Raw genomic sequence first — 19,567 nt, forward strand, 5'->3', positions numbered from 1 at the left:
CGAGTGGCTGCTTATAATGGAACAGATTGAGCAGTATTTTGCAAGCTGCTGCTTTGCCTTAAACATGGACGACCTCATAATCCCCAAGCCCCAGACCACCAGCCTGTGGACAGGGCCCAAGCTGCCAAATATAAAGGCAATGAGCTGTATAATGGCTTGCACTAATGGTTGGTGTTTTACTTCAGGTTTAGTAAGGAAGGCTTCCTCTAAACGTGGATAAAAGAAAGTGCAGCCGTTTTCGAATAAGAAAACCTCTCTGCTGTCACAACTCTTGGAATATTATATATTCTTTCAGAGCGTTTTTAACTCAAATCTTTGCTTCTGAGGGGTTCCTGGAACAACATTTTCAAATGGGGGGGTCGGTGGCCAATTACATATCATTTCTGGGGTCCTTGACATGAAATATTGAGCACCACTGACGTCAGGTCTAAATGAGTTAAAGTTATGTTACTGGTGCTATTGGCTGCGGTTGCAGCCAATAGCAGTCATTTCCGGTTTCATTTCGGGACCCCGAAGTTCAAGGACGGCGGATTTCAATTCAATTTGCCGGAAAAAAAACGGCGTCTAAAGCGGTTTGCAGAAGCAAATGGGGATCGAATGGCTTCGTCCATGTGTATGTTTACAGTCTATCGTTGTACCTGAGAGGGCTTGAGGGCATGGCTCATTGTGACACGATAGGGCTGAACCCCTGGGCCGGTCAGTTAATTCTCTGTGACAGCGTGCACTGTGGCTGTATACCGTTTACCCAAACAAACCCCCCTCCACCCTCCCCCTCTGTGGCGCGCACCGCACATCGGAGGGCACAGCACTTGATTTCCCAGAGGATACCGCATATACTGGCCGACCTGACGCGACACCGATCCAGCATTTCTTTCTCTCTCTCTCTCTCTCTCTCTCTCTCTCTCTCTCTCTGTGTCTCTCTATGGCAGTGGTAACCGCCACCATGCACCACCTCTGCCATGCCAGCCTTATTACCTGCCTACAGTCTCACACGCACCACAATCAGCCCACTCCGAAAAAACAGTTTAAACCTGCATTAAACTTCATTACAGCGACTCCCATGGGCAGTAATATCAGCCAATGATTGGACGTACTTATGGGTACTGAGCAGTTGTAATTGGCCTTTTTCGTTTTGTATTTTTGTATTTTTTTTTATGAGGGGCAGCTTTTTTTTGACATATAACTCTGTATAATACTAAGTCTTGAGGCGTCGGGGCGAATCGATGCGTTCCGTCCCTACATGCTATTACAGGAATACATCAAAAACTTTCTTAGAAAAAAAGAATGCCATCGCCTCACTTTTCCATAATGAGACTCATTAGGCGAAAACACTTTTCCTTTTTTAGGCTAAGAGAGGCCAAACTAAATCACTACTCTCAATGGATTCTTCTACTCCCCCGCTATTGATTAAACTTGTCGGACTCAAAGACATCAATTCGGATCCCCTCTCCTCACACCAGAATACACCCACCCCAAGTAAATACATAAATCATAAATCGTCTCCATTGTCTCGATGTCAATTTATAGAGTTTGTTCCTTTTATTTGTTTTTAAATATTTACATGGGCTTGCTCCTCCTTATCTCATGGTTACAAAGATCCAGGGGTGCTTTTGCTGCTGCTGGCCTCTAGAACTGCCTACGCCTCCCCTTTAGAAGTGCTCAGTTTATTGGGGGTTTTAAATCTCTCCTCATGATGATTTTTTTTCTTTCTTTAGCCTTAAATGTTGATTGATGTCCTTTGTCTTTCACCCGTTTCCTTTGTTCTGTTCGGTCCTGTCTTGTTTTTCTCATTTAATTTTTTTGTTCTGTCCTGTGATTGTTGATTCTATATACATGAAGTTTAATTTTATCTCATTTACGGCCGGCATTGCCATCTAGTGGGTGAAAAAGAAACTCAGCCGTTGACGTTGGAGCCTTTGAAAGCGGTTTTAACCGGAAACCACGAGTCAGGAAGTGAAAATCCGCTATAATGTAACATGTCCCATGATTGTCATGTAATTCCCCCAAAACAAACCTTTTTGTAACCGGGGATCATATCATTTAGGAATGAGCCGCAAATCAAGCTTGTTTTTTGGTCCCATAGACTGCATAAGCCAGCGGAATTTTTATTTGTTTTATTTTTTCGTTTTTTTTTCCAACAGACCGCTACCGTAGTGTTATGAGCACATAAGGACACAGCTGTGAACCGTAATCAATTGATATTAAAAAAGGCGTGAAAAGGCGTTATCAGCACGCTGGGACTTCGAACCAGAAGGTATCAAAAGGTGCAATTGGCGCCGAATGAGTAAATTGATTTGAACGGCATGGTCTTGGGGTTCAGGCTACGCTGGGGAACGGGGTGTGCCAGGCTAGAGACCCAGACCAAAATGATTGGCACTACAGACAAACTAAGAACAGGGGGGGGTGTTGGGTTCAAAGAATGAAAAGAGGAAAAAGAGGTACGTGGGTTATGGAGTAACAGAGGGGGAGAGACCTGTGGCTCAAGAGGTAGAGCAGGTCGTCCAATGATCCATGGGTCGGCGGTTCGAATCCCGGCTCCTCCTGTCTACATGTCGAAGCTGTCCTTGGGCAAGACACTGAACCCCAAATTGCTCCCGATTTGATGTTTGTTACCTTGCAAGGCTTCCGCCGCAATCGGTGTATGAATGGGTGAATGTAATGCACAATCTATGTAAAGCGCCTTGGATAAAGGCGCTATATAAATGCACCATTTACCATTTACCATTTACCAAAAGAAGAAAAAGATGTACGTGGGTTATGGAGTAACAGAGGGGGGAGAGACCAAAAGAGAGTTCTTGCCCTGCAGGTGTTGATACCATACTGTGCTGCTGCTGACGCACTCACTGTTGGGATTTGGGTGGCGGGAGGGCAGTCACACAGAGGGTGGGGGGGAGGGGGGGTGGCGGAGGGGGCTTGGGAATAGATTGAAATGGAGAACAAACAGAGGCGAACTACCAAATTGGATTTTAAAAAAAAGAAGCACATTCACAAAGCAGGCACACACACACACTGCAGTGACTGCACATGCACAGCGCTCAGAAAGCACTGACCCGCTCGTCGTGAGCGACCGTTTTCATTAAGAGCAGCGCGCGGATGAAGCCCAATCCACACAGCAGTGCATTATAACAAGATGTTTGACTCCTTTTACCCAGAGCTGTTGGTTTGGGATGCGGGTCACGTTGATTTTGACAGCAAATTTAGATTTTTAGTTTTAGTCATATTATAGTCCTCTGGAATAGTTTTCATTTAGTTTTAGTCACATTTTAGTCACCTGGAATGTTTTGGTGTTAGTCTAGCTTTAGTCGACTAAATCTACAGTTGATTTAGTCGACTAAAATTTATTTTGGCGGGCCTTGATGCCGCCGTAATGGCTGATTTTACCGTTGCTCACAATGTGTCGCAGCGCGATGCGTTGTGAGCTTGTAGATCTGCTATTTTCAGCATGCAACCAAGTGTAAAATGACCTATACTGGATCTCTTGTCCACTAGTCTAACATAACATTTCAGTCTAGTTTTAATTGACAATATATTTAGTCTTAGTTTTTTTTTGTCATCACAGCTTAGTTTTCATTTCATTTTTTCTGCAGTGAAAAAAGGTAGTCGAACATTTCTTTTGTCATAGTATTAGTCGACAAACTCAACACTGACTGGATGCGGGTGACTGTTGCGTCATAGAGCACTGATTCTCAAACCTTTTCAAGTCAAGGACCCCCGTGGCCCCGCCCACATTGATACTGTATGTATTTGGCCGCGGACCCCCCATCTCATGGGACCACCCCAGAAGAGAAGATTTGTGTCGCAGCTGTGAGCTTGTAGAAAAGCCATTATACAACAGGGCTTTTCGAGGAAGCAATTTGATTAGTTGAAACAGCCTACTAGCCGCGCTTAAACGAGCACGATGGAACAAAGAAATCAGCTGCTCTGTTCTCCCAGAGCGCAGCAGACTGGGGTCGTGCTAGGCTAGCGAGTTTCTTGGGACATTTGTGATCGTAGTGGCTACATCTGTCATTAAAAGAATATGATTTTTTTTTAAGAGATTATCTTAGTTTTAAGGGTAACTACAATATTGCACTCGAGGGGGTGCAGTTTAACGTCATGAATGCACTTCTGCAGCATCACAGGCGTGTAATATTGCTTAATTCAACCTGGTGTCCAAATTGATTCAAAAACATCAAAAATATCCAATCTACAAGTAAGACGCGTAAACGCGGGAAGTGAACGAAGCTGTTGTGGCAGTCTGACACACACACACACACACACACACACACACACACACACACACACACACACACACACACACACACACACACACACACACACACACACACACACACCCACTGTATCGTTCCAATTTCAGTTGCCCTCTGGTGGCGGGCGGGTGGTGTTACAGCGTGACACACACACACACACAGACTGACACACAGACAGACAGACAGACAGACAGACAGACAGACAGACAGTTTTGGCCAGCTTCTATAGTTAGTGCTCACTTCGATGGGATATGTTCTGAGCTTGTAGATTTTCCCTCACAACACTGCTGTATGTTACTACATTCAGACTCGGCTGCTTACTGCTGCTGTAAATACAGTATATGTGACAGTTTTGCAAGTGAAAACATGTTTTTTTAAATGCTCCACTGAACACTTGCAGGCATCTGTCAACAGGTTCATGCTAGTAAGGTAGCGTGTGGCCTGTCCATTAGGAAGAGTGCCAGCGTGATTATATATCGACTCGCATATTAATAATAGTACTACCAATGTGCTTAATTATAGCACCTCTGGGGGGAGCTTAGTATTTAATGGAGTGCAATTACCACGATGAACAATTATTATCGGAAGGTGGTTGATAATGTGGAGATGTCATTGAATTCAAGTGGCCATTTTGTAGTAGGAAATAGGAATGCTCTGGTGTGTATCTGGTGTGGGCTCATCCGTTTTCTCTTTTGTTCCCCCCTCTAGTCTAGTAGCCAGCCCATAGAGCCCCAATGTGAACCCGGACATGTTGAGTACACCAAGGTTTTATGTTAGACATGTTTAGTATGGGTCCCCAGCATGTAGAAACTGCCGGATGCTAACTTGCATATGTTGAGCAATTTTCATAATTGGCATAATATTATATGTGACCATACCATTAACAACCTATAGAAGGCACATTTGTGATGACGGCTATGGCCGTTTTAGCCCAATGAGTTTTTTTTGCAAAACTAATGCTTGGAATGGATTCAGCATCATGAAAACCCCCTAGATTGACATGTCACATGCTACATAAAGCATGATGAAATTTTGCCTTCTATAGGTTGTTAATGGTATGGTCACATATTATGCCAATTATGAAAATTGCTCAACATATGCAAGTTAGCATCCGGCAGTTTCTACATGCTGGGGACCCATACTAAACATTTCTAACATAAAACGTTGGTGTACTCAACATGTCCGGGTTCACATTTTGGCTACTAGACTTACTCTGTCCTGTTTCTTTTATTTGGTCATTTGTAAAAAATTGCTGCGAGATGTATGTTTATCTCTGTGGGAACAAATTAGTCTGGCACTGAACCGTGGCTCTTTCTAAATGTTTGTGTTTAATTGAGTTTTTAATGAGCATCCCTGCCACTGCCGGCGCCCATGACCATCCCTATTTATTTTGTCAAGTCTTTTATTTATTTATTCATTTCTTTATGTCTTGTTTTGAATCTCAATTCTTTGATTTACCCTTTGTCAGTTTTTCCCCAACCTAATTTTCGTCAGGGAGAAGATGAAAGCAGATTGGTTTAAAAACACAGCAGTTTAATCTCCTGTTTCTCTGTGTACAATTTGAAAAAGGAATAAACATTGAGACATAAAAATGAGAATAAAAACCCCAGCCGTAATGAGGAGCTTTTTTTATTATTCCCTGCTGTCACATCCAGTTCAAACACAATGCCTGTCTGTGGCAAAGACAGCTGCGGAACGCCTACCCAATCACACCGGCAGTGCACTGTGGTTTTTGGCAGCGAAGTTTAGTTTTAGTCATAGTCTCTAAAACCCGCCACCATTAATTAATCCCTCGGTAGCGTATTGCCAAGGTTTTATCGCGTGTAACACTTACTTTGAAGATCCAAATATCCGTAATCGCACCTTTCTGTGAGAAACTGCTGTGTGTGTTGTCATGACCGGTTGTTGTCTCGCTCGGCGGTGGAAAAAGCTGACCGCGAGTATCACAGCGCCTTCTACAGGCCGTTGAAAACGCTTGTCTGGGCCAAATCTGCCCCCTCAATGTCCCTTCCGAGATACAGGCCTCTGAAGACAGGGCGGACAATGCAAGTGGATGCACGCGCATCTTCAAAATGGCCGTGGCCATTGTGTGTTTGTGTCCCAGAGTGTTGTTGTGGTAGCAACATCAGCTAGCGATCGAAACGGATCAAAAATGTATTCAACAATTCAAACCCAAGAATCTCACGTTTGGCGGAGAAGGAAAAAAGAGTAGGTTCTCGTGTTCCTCGTTTCCGGCGGGCAGACGGTTAAATTGTTTTAATTTGGTTGCAGTCACATTTTAGTCACTTTTCGTCATAGTTTTAGTCGACGAAATCAACACTGATCGGCAGTGCATGCGTGGTGTCAAGTGACTAAGTACATTTACTTAAGTACTGTACTTAAGTACAATTTTGAGTTATTTTTTTACTTTAGGCTACTTGAGTATTTCCAATTTCCAATCATTTTACTTCTACTCCACTACATCTCAAAGGCAAATATTGTACTTTTACTCCACTACATTAAACAAAAACTTTAGTTATTAGTTACTTTGTATATTGATTGATTAATTATAACAAAACGCACATTAACCACTTCAGCCATACAGTACATTTTGACCATTTTGAAAATAGCAAATGTAGCTTATAGATCTGCTATTTTCAATAGATTTGTATACATTTGAAAACATGAAATGGCACATTCGGCATAATGAGTGCTTTTGGTATTTAAGTACATTTTGATGCCAATACCTTTGTACTTTTACTGAATTACATTTTGAATTATTTTACTTGTGACGCAGTACATCTACAGTACATTGCAGCATTGCTATAATTTTACTTAAGTAAAGAATGTGAGTACTTCTTCCACCACTACATTGGCGTCTAATCATCCATGTATATACTCTGGCAATTCTTGTTCCTTTTTCTTTTTTTCTTTTTCAAATCCACCCATCTCTTTCAATTCAGCTATCAGAGTAAGTGACTGGAATCCCACAGAGAAATTAGCACAGTGGATTCTTCTAATTGACAATTTAACCCATTTCGGACGGATACGCATCCGTGTCGCTTTAGCATTTTAAACACTTTAACCATTATTTCAAACCTTAGATGATGAAAAATAAGCAGATCTACAAGCTCATAGCGCGGCACTTGGTGCCACGCTATGAGCTTGTATATCTGCTATCTTTGAAAAATTGTGATGTGCAATTCTTGGAATATATCATTTCGTTCACAGCAAACATTTTTAAGTTATAACTTTGCTTCTGGAACAACATATTTCAGATGGGGGTCGGCGGCCAAATGCATATCATTCTGGGGGTCCTTGACATGAAAAAGTTGACAGAAACATATACAGTATATATACGTTTTTCAGAAAACTGCCAGGATTTAGAAGAACATTTAGTAGAATCTGGTCTCAGTCCTAAACGTGTTAAATGTCGTCGGCCGTCCCATGGCGGTGTGGGAGAGAGAGAGCACGCACACACGCACGTGCACACACACACACACACACACACACACGCACACACACACACACAAACTATACCCCGCCTCACCATACACACAGCACGCTCAAATTATTGCACACGCACACACGAAGTCGGCAGTGTTATTAAACCCAGGCAGCCCTGCCCACGCTTCCTCCAAGTCATTTCCAATTCAAATGAGGAACCCCCTAGTCTGGCGATCGCACCAGGTTTCAACCTTGAATTAATGTCAAATTCAATCTGAATGCATTTTTTAAGCTGCCTTAATCAAATCACTCTCAGCCCGCGGAAGAGTGGCTATTATGAAAGGCGGTCACAGCCATTTGCTCCCTTTTTAAAACGCGACTATTCAGAGAAGTGACACCCGCGTGGTTTTTGCAAGCCCTGTTTTATTGCAGTAGCAGATGCTTCGGAACACAATAAAAATGAATCATAAAAGGCCATAATAGTAGTTAATTTAACACAATGAGATTTATACCTCCAGGCTTGTGATGCTGAAACACCCATATCAAATATTGAGTCATGAGTGGGACTGAATTGAGAACTGAACAGAATCTGAATCGGATTCATGTTTTATTACCACACGTTTGCACATACAGTACAAGCACGTTGGTGCATTACACGCAAATCAAGTATAGATAACTTAAAGGACCACTTCACCACTTTTCAACTTCTCTTCCTATAATTGGTCCTAACTAATGTTCATGATAAAATACCACCATTTGTTCCTACTCAGTCTGTGTCTCATAGGAAGGCTGTGGGCAGTTCAGAAACCCGTCCACCAGTGACATCATCAATGGTGAATCCAAGCTAATAGAAACAGCAGGCTTTCTTTTCCTGAAAAGTTGCAATGCAAAAGTTGAAGCCATCGTTCTCACGATAATAAAAATATAAATATATTTTAAAACAAATCTTGTTTAAAATAAAATCTGCCTAATGATGATGTCACTGGTGGACGGGTGTCCGAACTGCCCAAAGCCCTCCTATGAGACACAGACTGAGTAGGAAAAAATTGTGGTGTTTTATCATGAACATTAGTGAGGACCAATTATATGAAGAGATGTTGAAAAGTGGTGAAGTGGTCCTTTAACACATCTATATATGAATGCACCATGTCTCTGTCTGTCTGTACCTATACGTACAATACGTGTGTACGGCTGTAATCCACGTAACTCGAGAACCGTTCGCCCCCACCAACTTCAAATTCGATGTGTCGATTCGGTCGGTCCCACGGTTGTCCAGAACCGCCACAAAAGGCCTCTGCTCGGGCTCTGGACATGGCTATTTTTCGGTTATTAGTCATTTTAGATTAAACTAGCAATATAATACATGTGTAGAAGCCTCTTTCATAAACATGAATGAATGGTTTCAAGAATGTAATAAAAGCACAGGTTAAAGTCTCGATCTGTGATTTCTTCCACTGGTTGGCCGTTGTGTGTGGAACAGCAGCAAACACAGGTTTAGATTCAATTTAGAATAATGGGTTGCATCTAAACATCGTCATGACTCATTAAACTTTCAGTCATGAGGTTTTATTTTTGCTTCCACAGGACCCAGTACCACCTGCACGGAGGACTCCTGCTACAATCAGGGGGTGTGTCTCCAACAGTGGGAGGGCTTCACCTGTGACTGCACCATGACGTCCTATGGAGGCTCCTTCTGCAGCGACCGTGAGTACAGACAATTATATACCTCCTCCGCCGCCGCCGTTGTGTGTGTGTGTGGTTGTGTGTGTGTGATTGGCTGCGAATGCGCTTCGTTGAGTAGCGATTGGCTAGGGGTGTGATATTGGAACTGAATAACAGCCAGGGTACGCAGCACTTTGAACCTCGTTTCAAAGTCTTGAGGTTTTCGCTATGCGGCAGAATCGTAGAGGACCTTCTTTTCCTTTCCATGCACAGTGGCTCGATGCACCACCGCGTTGTTATGTTAAGTGGATAATTGTGGTAATCTAGAGCTATTACTAATTAACATGGAGCCGTTATAAGGTCTCATTACACTGACGGTTGAATTCTGACTTCACACACACACACACACACACACACACACACACACACACACACACACACACACACACACACACACACACACACACACACACACACACACACAGGTTTAAGCGTTAAGCTTGATATTGGCTCTGGGAGCAATGCACTGGTAGGAGGAATGCTACTCTATAGCTGCTGGGGGTGGTCAGCCAGGGACCACAGGAGAAAGAAGGACCTTAGAGGAGTTTGTTAGTGTGATTGTTGCATATTTCAGGTTTATGTTACAGTATTTGGGGTTTCTAGGCCGTCTGTTTGGATGACATGATGGTTGAACTGGCTTTACTGACACAGATTGCACATTACAAAACAACTAGGAATTATCGTGTCTGAGATGCATCGCCTTGTTTTCGGAAATGTGTTTACTGTTACGGTATGGGCTCTGTTTTCATCCACGCTAAATCCCGTGTCCCTAAACTACTTTTTTTAAATATTTAAAATAGCTAATCTACAAGCTCACAACGTGTTGATGTATATGTGGCTATTTTAACTGTTCAAAAATGTGTTTCAAAATTGTAAAAAACAAATAAAAAACAAAACAAGGCAAGGCAAAGTAGTTTAGGGATACGGGGGGTTTAGCATGGACGAAAATAGAGCCCATCGTTCTTGAGAGCAGTGAGCATAATGCAGAGTTGGTTAATAATAACCCCTTGCAGGCAGGCAGGGTGAAAGGCTAATGGACTTGTTTGCATAATTTTTGTTGGCTGTAAGTGGCGCCTTGCGATGCGCCGTATAGTTATTTAGCAGCCCCTCCCTTTTCTCTCTGTACATCGGCCGTCGCCGGTCCTCCACTAACTAACTAACAGCGTTATAGCTTTGACAGCTCACGTTTTTTGAGCGTGACAGTCTCAGCGGGGTGGGGGGCGGCCGTGGAAGGCTTCACCGTGGGAGGAGAGAGAGGGAGAGAGAGAGGCCGCTAATAAACAGCTTCTGCAGGACAGGCACGATGTGGTAAATGCTTTCCAGAGAGAGAGAGAGGAGGGGGGAGGGAGGGTAGGAGAGGAAGAGGAGGTGCATGTGTGTGTGTGTGTGTGTGTGTGTGTGTGTGTGTGTGTGTGTGTGTGTGTGTGTGGACCGGTAGGGGCGTAGACCCCCCACTGAGTGCAATTCGCTTGCACGCAGAGGGGGGTATCAGTGAGTTTATTACTGTGATTTCCAGAGATGGGCTGGTGTATGCATGATGCTGCAGAAAGACCCGGGGGGGGGAGTTTGAGAGAGAGAGAGAGAGAGATCAAGTGTGTGTGAGTGCGCGTGCGTTGCGTGCGTTGTGTGTGTGTGTGTGTGTGTGTGTGTGTGTGTGTATGTGTGTGCATGCATAAAGATAAAGGATATCCCACCAGCAGCCTGATCAAAGACCTCATGTACTAGCTGTATCTAGGGGGGGCGGAGAAAAAAAAACAGTAATCAGCATCCCGTTCCGAGAATACACATTTACTGTGTACTTACTGTACGGTACTACATGCCACTCAAATCATTCAAATTAGTGCCAGGAGTTGTTTGGACGATCAGCACAAACCGCGCCCCATACAACGCAATAGAACACACACACAGTCTCTATCGCACATCACATAAACCCCCAGATGATTTCCAATGCTGACATTAGATTGTTTAATCTGCTATCACTGCGGATGTAGCTTAAGTGACTGACAACCTTATGGATTGTCTGTGTCCATCCATCGATCAATCAGTCACTCGAGAGTTTTATCTAACGGTCAATTATTCAATTTGCAAAGAGCTTTAAAAGAGAAATGCTATATAAACGTGTCCTCTTCCACCCTCCCTCTCCCTCCTTTATGACCACAGCTTAGGACATTTATCAACTGCAGGAACATTTGCACCACTACAGCTAATTTAAGATAAAAGGGCTTAACAAAAAAACAAAGTCAAGGAGTTGAGCGCAGGCAGAGCATTTTAGATGAGTTCTCCAAGACTATACTTTCCTGCAGAGGTTTCCATTGGGCTGCTGGCTGGAGTCCGTTCTCTGTATATTAACGCTGTGCCGTGTTGTTGACGAGGGGTTGGCGTACACAGAAACACATCTACGACCCCCCAAAGCCCACGTTCATAACGTATGCATTGCACTACCGCGTATTGACGTGGCATACATAGAATACTGACAAAGGTAATAGAGCATGCACCTCCACTCTAGCCCAGGTGCTGGACAAATGGCAGTACAAGAGGAAGAAATAGAGTCCACAACACTGGTCTCAGCTCCACTGGTTTATTGATTCAACGTTTCGATCACTGGGATCTTCTTCAGGAATTAAGAAGATCCCATTCCTGATCCTAGTGATCGAAACGTTGAATCAATAAACCAGTGGAGCTTTTTCTACCAGTGTTGCAGACTCTATTTCTTCCCCATATATAAAATACTGCACATTTGTACGAAAAGATAGTGTAAAATAGCTGATCCACAAACATCACGCAATGCGCTGTGAACTTTTGGATTGGCTGTTTTCAATTATTATTTCTTTGGTTTTCTGCCCAAAATAGGGGCGCCATGCAGGTTGCAAGTGTGTGTAATATTAGTGATGGTGACGTGGTGGTGGTACAACGTAGAATGTGCAACGGTATGGCAACCCCTGCGTACTCCGTCTCTGCCGTCTTTGTTTTCTGAGTTTTGCCTTTGCCACACCTCTTTCCCCCCCGCAGCTGCTCCACGTCCTCCCGTCTGCGTCATGGAGGAGAGACATGATTCATTCATTGCTCAAACTTGAGTCTTCTACAGACTGAACTCTTCTTCTCTTTCCACTTTGTGCTTTCTGCACACGTCCTTCCATACAAAGAGCCTTGGACACAGACACACAGACATTGGATCACACACACACACACACACTCACACGCACACACACACACACACACACACACGCACACGCACACGCACACACTGAGGCCTTGATGGCTCATGCAGTCTTTTCTTTCCCCTGGGCGTCTTTCTTCCTGAACTTGTCAATATTTGAGTCACTTCTCAGAAGAAACACACAAGGTAGGTCTGTGCTGCATCTGTCTATTTTCACGCACACAATGCTTCCAACTCGTCTCAGAAAAAGACTGGTGGGGGCATTGAAACCCAGGGCCTTCCAGCACAGAGGGCCATGACATGGCCCTGTTTGGCCCGTGTGAAGAAACAGAAGAAAAAAAGAAGTGTGTTTTTGCCTTGTTCGTCACGTCTTTGTTTGATCACTTAGAAGTTATGAACGGTGTTGCAGCTTTCTGTTGGTTGGCGAAGGCCTCTCTGTAGTGTACTTCTCACATGTGGCAGTTGTGTGTTTGTTACTACCTCAAAAGAAGGTCATGCACGCACCTTGCTATTAGTGCTTAGTGCAGGACAAAATACAGTTACAACATCAAAGTTAGTGGTACAACAGCTTGCTGCTCCGATACTTTGCAAAGACCATCTTTGCACAGCAAATGCAATGGAGCAGCAGCAAGCTGTTTTCCTTTGAGGTTTGTGAATAGATAGACCTTACTGATTAATCCTGTGAGGGTATAGTCATCACAGCAGCGAGGACGATAAAGGATGCAGGTAAGGGTATAGAGGAATTGTAACATTAGTAAATGAAGACGGACGGTCTAAAGACAGGACCAAGATGACTTGTACATGTGTGTGCGTGCATGCGTGTCAGTGACACATTACATTTTTATAGTATTCAAATATTGGCTTGCTTGATCTTAGAGCACCATATTGTGTCTTAAATTGACTGACAATCTTTTTGATGACGATCCAAAGTATTAGAACGCACGATGAATCATCTAATATGCTACACACAACAGATGCTGCAGTGTCGCTATATGATTCACTAGCTTCACAGAGGTGGGCCTGGTCTTCGCGGTGTTGGGTGAAATCAACCCTCAACGTCTTCTGACAGACATATGGGAGGGGATGGGGGAGGGAAGCCTCGCCCATCGCCCATCCCCTCCCCTACTGGGCGGGGGTTTTCCTTACTGGGCGGGGTTTTTCCTTTTTTATTTTACTTGACTTGAGCGTGTTATAATGAAGTAGACTCTAGAAAAGCATTCCAGCAGCCAGCTTGTAGCATGTCTCGTTAGGCAATATACTTTCAATCCATACCTCCTGGGTTGAGTGGGTTCGAATCCTGCTCATATAATTGTTGTGTCCACCGCAAACGACGTTCTTTTTGCGGATAAAGTGAAGTTTGCTTTGGTCCGACATGTGTTGCGTCGTGCTTGCGGTTATGTTTAGGTTTGATTGAGACAGCCAAGGTTTCTTTCATCAGCGCTTCTCTCAGACTTGTCTCAGACCGACCTTATTTCAAACGGCTGCGACCGTATACTGGGTTGTTGTGGGAAGTATAACTAAGTACATTTAATTAAGTACATTTTAAAATTTCAAATGATTTCCCCAAATGATCGAAATATCATCATCATGATAATCAGATCATCTGATCATTATGATCAGATTAGGACGATGATATTTCCATCAGAACGTCAGTAGTTTATTAGACAGACAGACAGACAGATGTTACATAGGCATATAGGATATACATTTATAGTTTTGAATAACGATGATGAATCATGATGATGATGATATTCAGATTTCGATGGCAGTGTCAATAGTGACGTTTTTGTTCCATTCAAGACCCTGTACAATATTGATTCATAAACTGACATGGAAAATAACGCATTCAAATAACACAGGAGAAGAGAAATATAATCTTCCGTGAATCCACGCGATGAGGCTGGCCAAGCCATGCTAAAATATCCCCGCACCTCCTCCAGGCAAGGCGGAGGCGATTATATTTCACGGGCGCCCTGACAAGATTTCTCGACTTCGGGGTAACGTCTAGCCCGAGACCGCGGCTTGCTACGGCCTCAGCGGACTGTCCATGTTTCCCAACCCGCCTAGGAAGTATGGATTTCATGTTTCCCAACCCGCCTAGGGAGTACGGATTTCATGTTTCCCAACCTGCCTAGGGAGTATGGACTTCATGTTTCCCAACCCGCCTAGGGACTGTCCATGTTTCCCAACCCGCCTAGGGACTGTCCATGTTTCCCAACCCGCCTAGGGACTGTCCATGTTTCCCAACCCGCCTAGGGACTGTCTTTGTTTCCCAACCCGCCTATAGGGACTGTCCATGTTTCCCAACCCGCCTAGGGACTGTCCATGTTTCCCAACCCGCCTAGGGACTGACATGGACAGTTTCCCAACCCGCCTGGGTCTGTCCATGTTTCCCAACCAGCCTAGGGACTGTTCATGTTTCCCAACCCGCCTAGGGACTGTCCATGTTTCCCAACCCGCCTAGGGACTGTCCATGTTTCCCAACCCGCCTAGGGAGTACTGTCCATGTTTCCCAACCCGCCTAGGGAGTACTGTCCATGTTTCCCAACCCGCCTAGGGAGTACTGTCCATGTTTCTCAACCCGCCTAGGGAGTACGGATTTCGGGGTAATCTATCCGAGACCAGGGCTCGTCTGCAGCTTGACGAGCAGGTAATTCTTCCTTTCTGTCTGTTTCTTTTTGAGTGGTGTAAACCACTCCTACAACTGGCTTTGTTAGTTTACGTGTCTGTCTGTCTGTTCGTACCAAAAAATGAGCATGGTTGCTATGGTCACCCAGTTCACACGGGTGTGATTTCATTACGTCAGACATTACGTCAGACCACAGCTGATCAGTCTATATAAGACCTTACACCACTCAGTTCACACGGGTGTGATTTCATTACGTCAGACATTACGTCAGACCACAGCTGATCAGTCTATATAAGACCTTACACCACTCAGTTCACACGGGTGTGATTTCATTACGTCAGACATTACGTCAGACCACAGCTGATCAGTCTATATAAGACCTTACACCACTCAGTTCACACGGGTGTGATTTTTATAATCCACGGTGGGGATGAGCCTCGGGAGGGTGGTTTTGCGCCTCGGGTTTCTTTTTATCTTTTCCACGTCCATTGAACTCAAAGAACAAAAAATCACACCCGTGTGAACTGAGTGGTGTAAGGTCTTATCAGCTGTGGTCTGACGTAATGTCTCATTCCGGCCAATCACAATGCACCATGCTCATTTTTTTGGCACAGACAGACAGACACGTAAACTAACAAAGCCAGTCGTAGGAGTGGTTTACACCACTCAAAAACGGTTAACAAAAAAAACGGGTTTACTTATCTGGCATAAAAGTTATCGGACCTAAAACAATAGTGTGTTGCCTATAATGATTTTTAAAATTTAGAATTGGTTGATAATTTAAAAAAAATCTAGTTGTATGTTGTATTTAATTGTTGTTGGTATCGTTATACTATTAGTATTAGTATTATTTTCCTTTTTTATTTGTCAATAGGAATAGGATAGGATTTTCTTTTTAAACGAGGCAAGGATGCAAGCCACCTACAGTAGTTGGCAAATAATTTGAATTACGTGTTTCTGTATGCCTGTATACCTGTCCTTTTTCTTCTCTAAAAATGAAATAAAAATGTATTAAAAAAAAATGTTGCCTACAGCAACCACACTAACTACTGTGCAAAAGAGAGACATGGCAGTGACGGCCACGTCTACTCCTGCGTTGCTGTGATGGTTCTCAGTTCCCACCTGACGTCGTGTGTGAGTTCCGACTGTTCCAGACCATAATAAAGAACTGCTAGCTTACATAACGTCTTCAGACTAGGACTTAACTCTAGGATGTACAGGTCACAAGTGGCATCGAAGCTGCGTACATATGGTTCAACACCTCCGGTAATTCCTCCATCGATGACGATACGATCTCCCACCAGGCAACAGCACATGAAACACGTCTGAGGAGGACTTTTCCCCTTGGTCTCAACCTTATTCCAAGCGAAGGTCTCTGGATGGAATTTCCACATATCCAATGTCAGGCTCACATTGTCACCACCAAATATGTACAGCTCTCCATTATAGACAAAGGCTTTGTGACCTCTGCGTCCTGCTGGACAACGCTGTGAAGAAGGCGTGCTCAGCCAGGCGTTGGTCTCTGTGTCAAATACTCTCATGTGTGTGATGCTTTCACCATTAGAGCCCCCAAATACAAACATCTTTTTCCCGATGATGGTGGAAGTGTGACTGTTTGAAACAGGTGGGCGAGGGCCTCTGCTGTTAATTAAAGTCCAGACCATTGTGGTGGTGTCTAACTTGTAGATGTCGTTAGTGAGTTCAGTTGAAGTCCACCCCCCATGTATATACATGGCCTTGTCAAGGACACAGGCTGAGTGCGAATACCTTGCTTTTGGTACAGTCCCAGAAACCCTGGGTTTGAACCATCTGTGAGTGTCAACATCAAATGCATGAAGCTCATTGTAGTACTTCCATGGCCCACAACAACTATCCCCTCCCCAGATGTAGATGATATCTTCTATCAGCACCACTGTGTATCTGTAACGCTTGGTGGGAATCTCATGGGGACGATATCCTCTTCCACTGGTCACTGGAGACAACTTAATCCAGCGCAAAGACACTGTGTTGAATATGCACACTTCCATATGATCAATGGCATTTCTGCTTGCCATAAACACGTACAGCTTGTATCCGATTACCACAGCACTGTGGTGTCTCACGGTGAGATTGCTGTGGTAATCCCTTGCTGCTCTCCGTTTCTGATGTACTGTCCAATGAAACATTATTACGATGTACAGAGGAAGCCGTTAGAAGGCAGGTCAATCTCTTGGTCCTAATTGGTTTATTGTACGGTCATTTAAAAGGACAATGACATGGTTGTGATGCTGTTGCGATGTCATTGCATGATGACGTCACTAGGTAGAACCAGGATGGTGCCCAAGTTGGGCTTCTTCTGTCATTGACACTAAACCCACGAACACACCACATTTACATTATTGTCTCCACCAGGCCGAAGGCATGGGGAGAGAGTATGTTTTGCACTCCGTCCGTGTGTGTGTGTGTGTGTCCGTCCGTCCGTCCTTCCTTCCGTCCGTCTGTGTACAGCTAATCTCCGGCACCGTTAACCCGGTCGATGCCAAACTTTGCACACACACTCCCTGGATGCCAACGATGAACCTCTGCCCCGCATTTTCCAGAACGGCCTGTTATAGCGCCACCATGAGGCAGCTTTTCACATGTTTTACCTAAAACTGCACCGATCTGCGTGAAACGTTGCATGCACACTCCCTAGAGGCCAAGGACAAACCTTTGACCTGCATTTTCCGCATCTGCCTTTTATAGCGCCACCAGGAGGCCGACTTTTGTAAAACACATTTTTGGATATTACTCCTCCAGATTCTGTCCAAAAATCTCACAAATCGTTACACAGTATCTCTATGGTCATGTGCTCAAGTCGGATCTGTCCGATATTTCATATTCCATCCTAATTGGCTATAATTGGCTTTCACAGTTTGCAAGATTGCCCCGTTTTGAACAAAAGCCTCAAATCATGAACGCAGCATGCAATTTACATGACATCTTTCACACATTTTCTTACTGGGCTGAGGAATATATCCCACCCTTATCACATTGGCCTGTTATAGCGCCACCAACAGGTTGATTTTTGCAAAACCCATTTTTGGAACAAAATGCCTCAAATCATCCAATTGCCATCAAAGGCAAACATGTTTATATTACTCCTAAACATTTTGCCAAACATCTCACACAGTCCTATCCTCCTGGTGGAGACCTGTGCCCAGAAGGGCACTTTTTCTAGTTACAACCTGTTCCAATTAGGCATCTTCCCTGACGTCACACAAAGTCCGGCACAAACGTCACACAAATTCCAACCTATCACTCGGTACTCGGGTACAGAATACCGAGTACTTTAACTGAAGTAAAAGTATCAATTTTGCAGCGTGTGCATCCGTGCCACATGCGTGCATGTGTCTCGCATAAAGTGTGCTTAAATGAATCTGCCAAAGATGAAAGACACGCAAATATCATACGCACGGGAACCGTTGTCTCTGTTATTCTAATATATTCTCACGTGTTCTAAAATGACAATGGAATTAATTTGAACAGAAATACGCACACACACCAGGTAATGAAGAGGTGTCGGACCCCATATGGCGTCAAAGACAGGCAGCACTCCGGGGGGGGCGGGGCTCCCGCATCACCCACCAACCCACACACTCACTACACGCTCTCTGCAGTTACACTGATACAGTGTGCAACGAGTGGATATGTGGAATCCAGTGGTTCCCAACGTGGGGTTCGGGGACCCCCCATGGGTCCTTGAATGGGTTCCAGGGGCCTGCAGCTAAATCACAGGATCTATACTGAATGTGAAGGTAGCCTACTGGGGGGAAGCCACACTGTCATAGGCTCAATATGTCAGTTTGACACATTCAGGAGATCCCGTGATCTTTTGTGGCCAGATGTAATTTCTTGGGGTCCAGTAGGACTAAAAATCGCATAACATTTTGTGAAAAATACTTATTTAGCCCCATGCTCGAATGCCCCCGCCCCCCTGTCAAAAACAGCAAAAATCCCTAAAACGGAAGAAAGCAGCAAATGAAAAACACTCATCTTTTACTTTATCTAATAACCTAAAACATGAACCTTGGTTGAAAAAAACTAAAGTTGTCCTTTAGGTATATTTTGATGTGAATACGTTTGTACTTTTACGCAAGAACATTTTGAATACTGTACTTTTACTTATACTCACAGAGTACACATACCTAAGTAAAAATCTGAGTACTTTTCCCACATTATCTCCCACCGTGTACCATGGCGCACACATCTGGGCACGCTATAGGCGTCACATGGATGCTCACCTATTCAGCGTGTGCATACACACGCACACACAGACGTGCACACACACACACATCCGCAATCACCTTCAACCGGGGGAAGAGATATGAAAATCTCATTTCTGTTTTTCTCTCAGATGAGATT

General features: G+C 44.1%; 1 protein-coding gene across 1 annotated transcript in view; it reads left to right on the forward strand.

The window, feature by feature from the left end:
* The window catches only part of LOC306914191 (neurexin-2-like), an 847,936-nt gene that overhangs the window by 507,793 nt on the left and 320,576 nt on the right, over positions 1-19,567 (forward strand). The window contains exon 16 of the mRNA XM_079491166.1: positions 9,261-9,380. Coding sequence (XP_079347292.1) covers positions 9,261-9,380 — 120 coding nt within the window. The remainder of the gene's footprint in view (positions 1-9,260; positions 9,381-19,567) is intronic.

This window comes from Electrona antarctica (genome assembly GCF_951216825.1).
Source record: "Electrona antarctica genome assembly, chromosome: 21".
NCBI classification, from domain to species: Eukaryota; Metazoa; Chordata; class Actinopteri; order Myctophiformes; family Myctophidae; genus Electrona; species Electrona antarctica.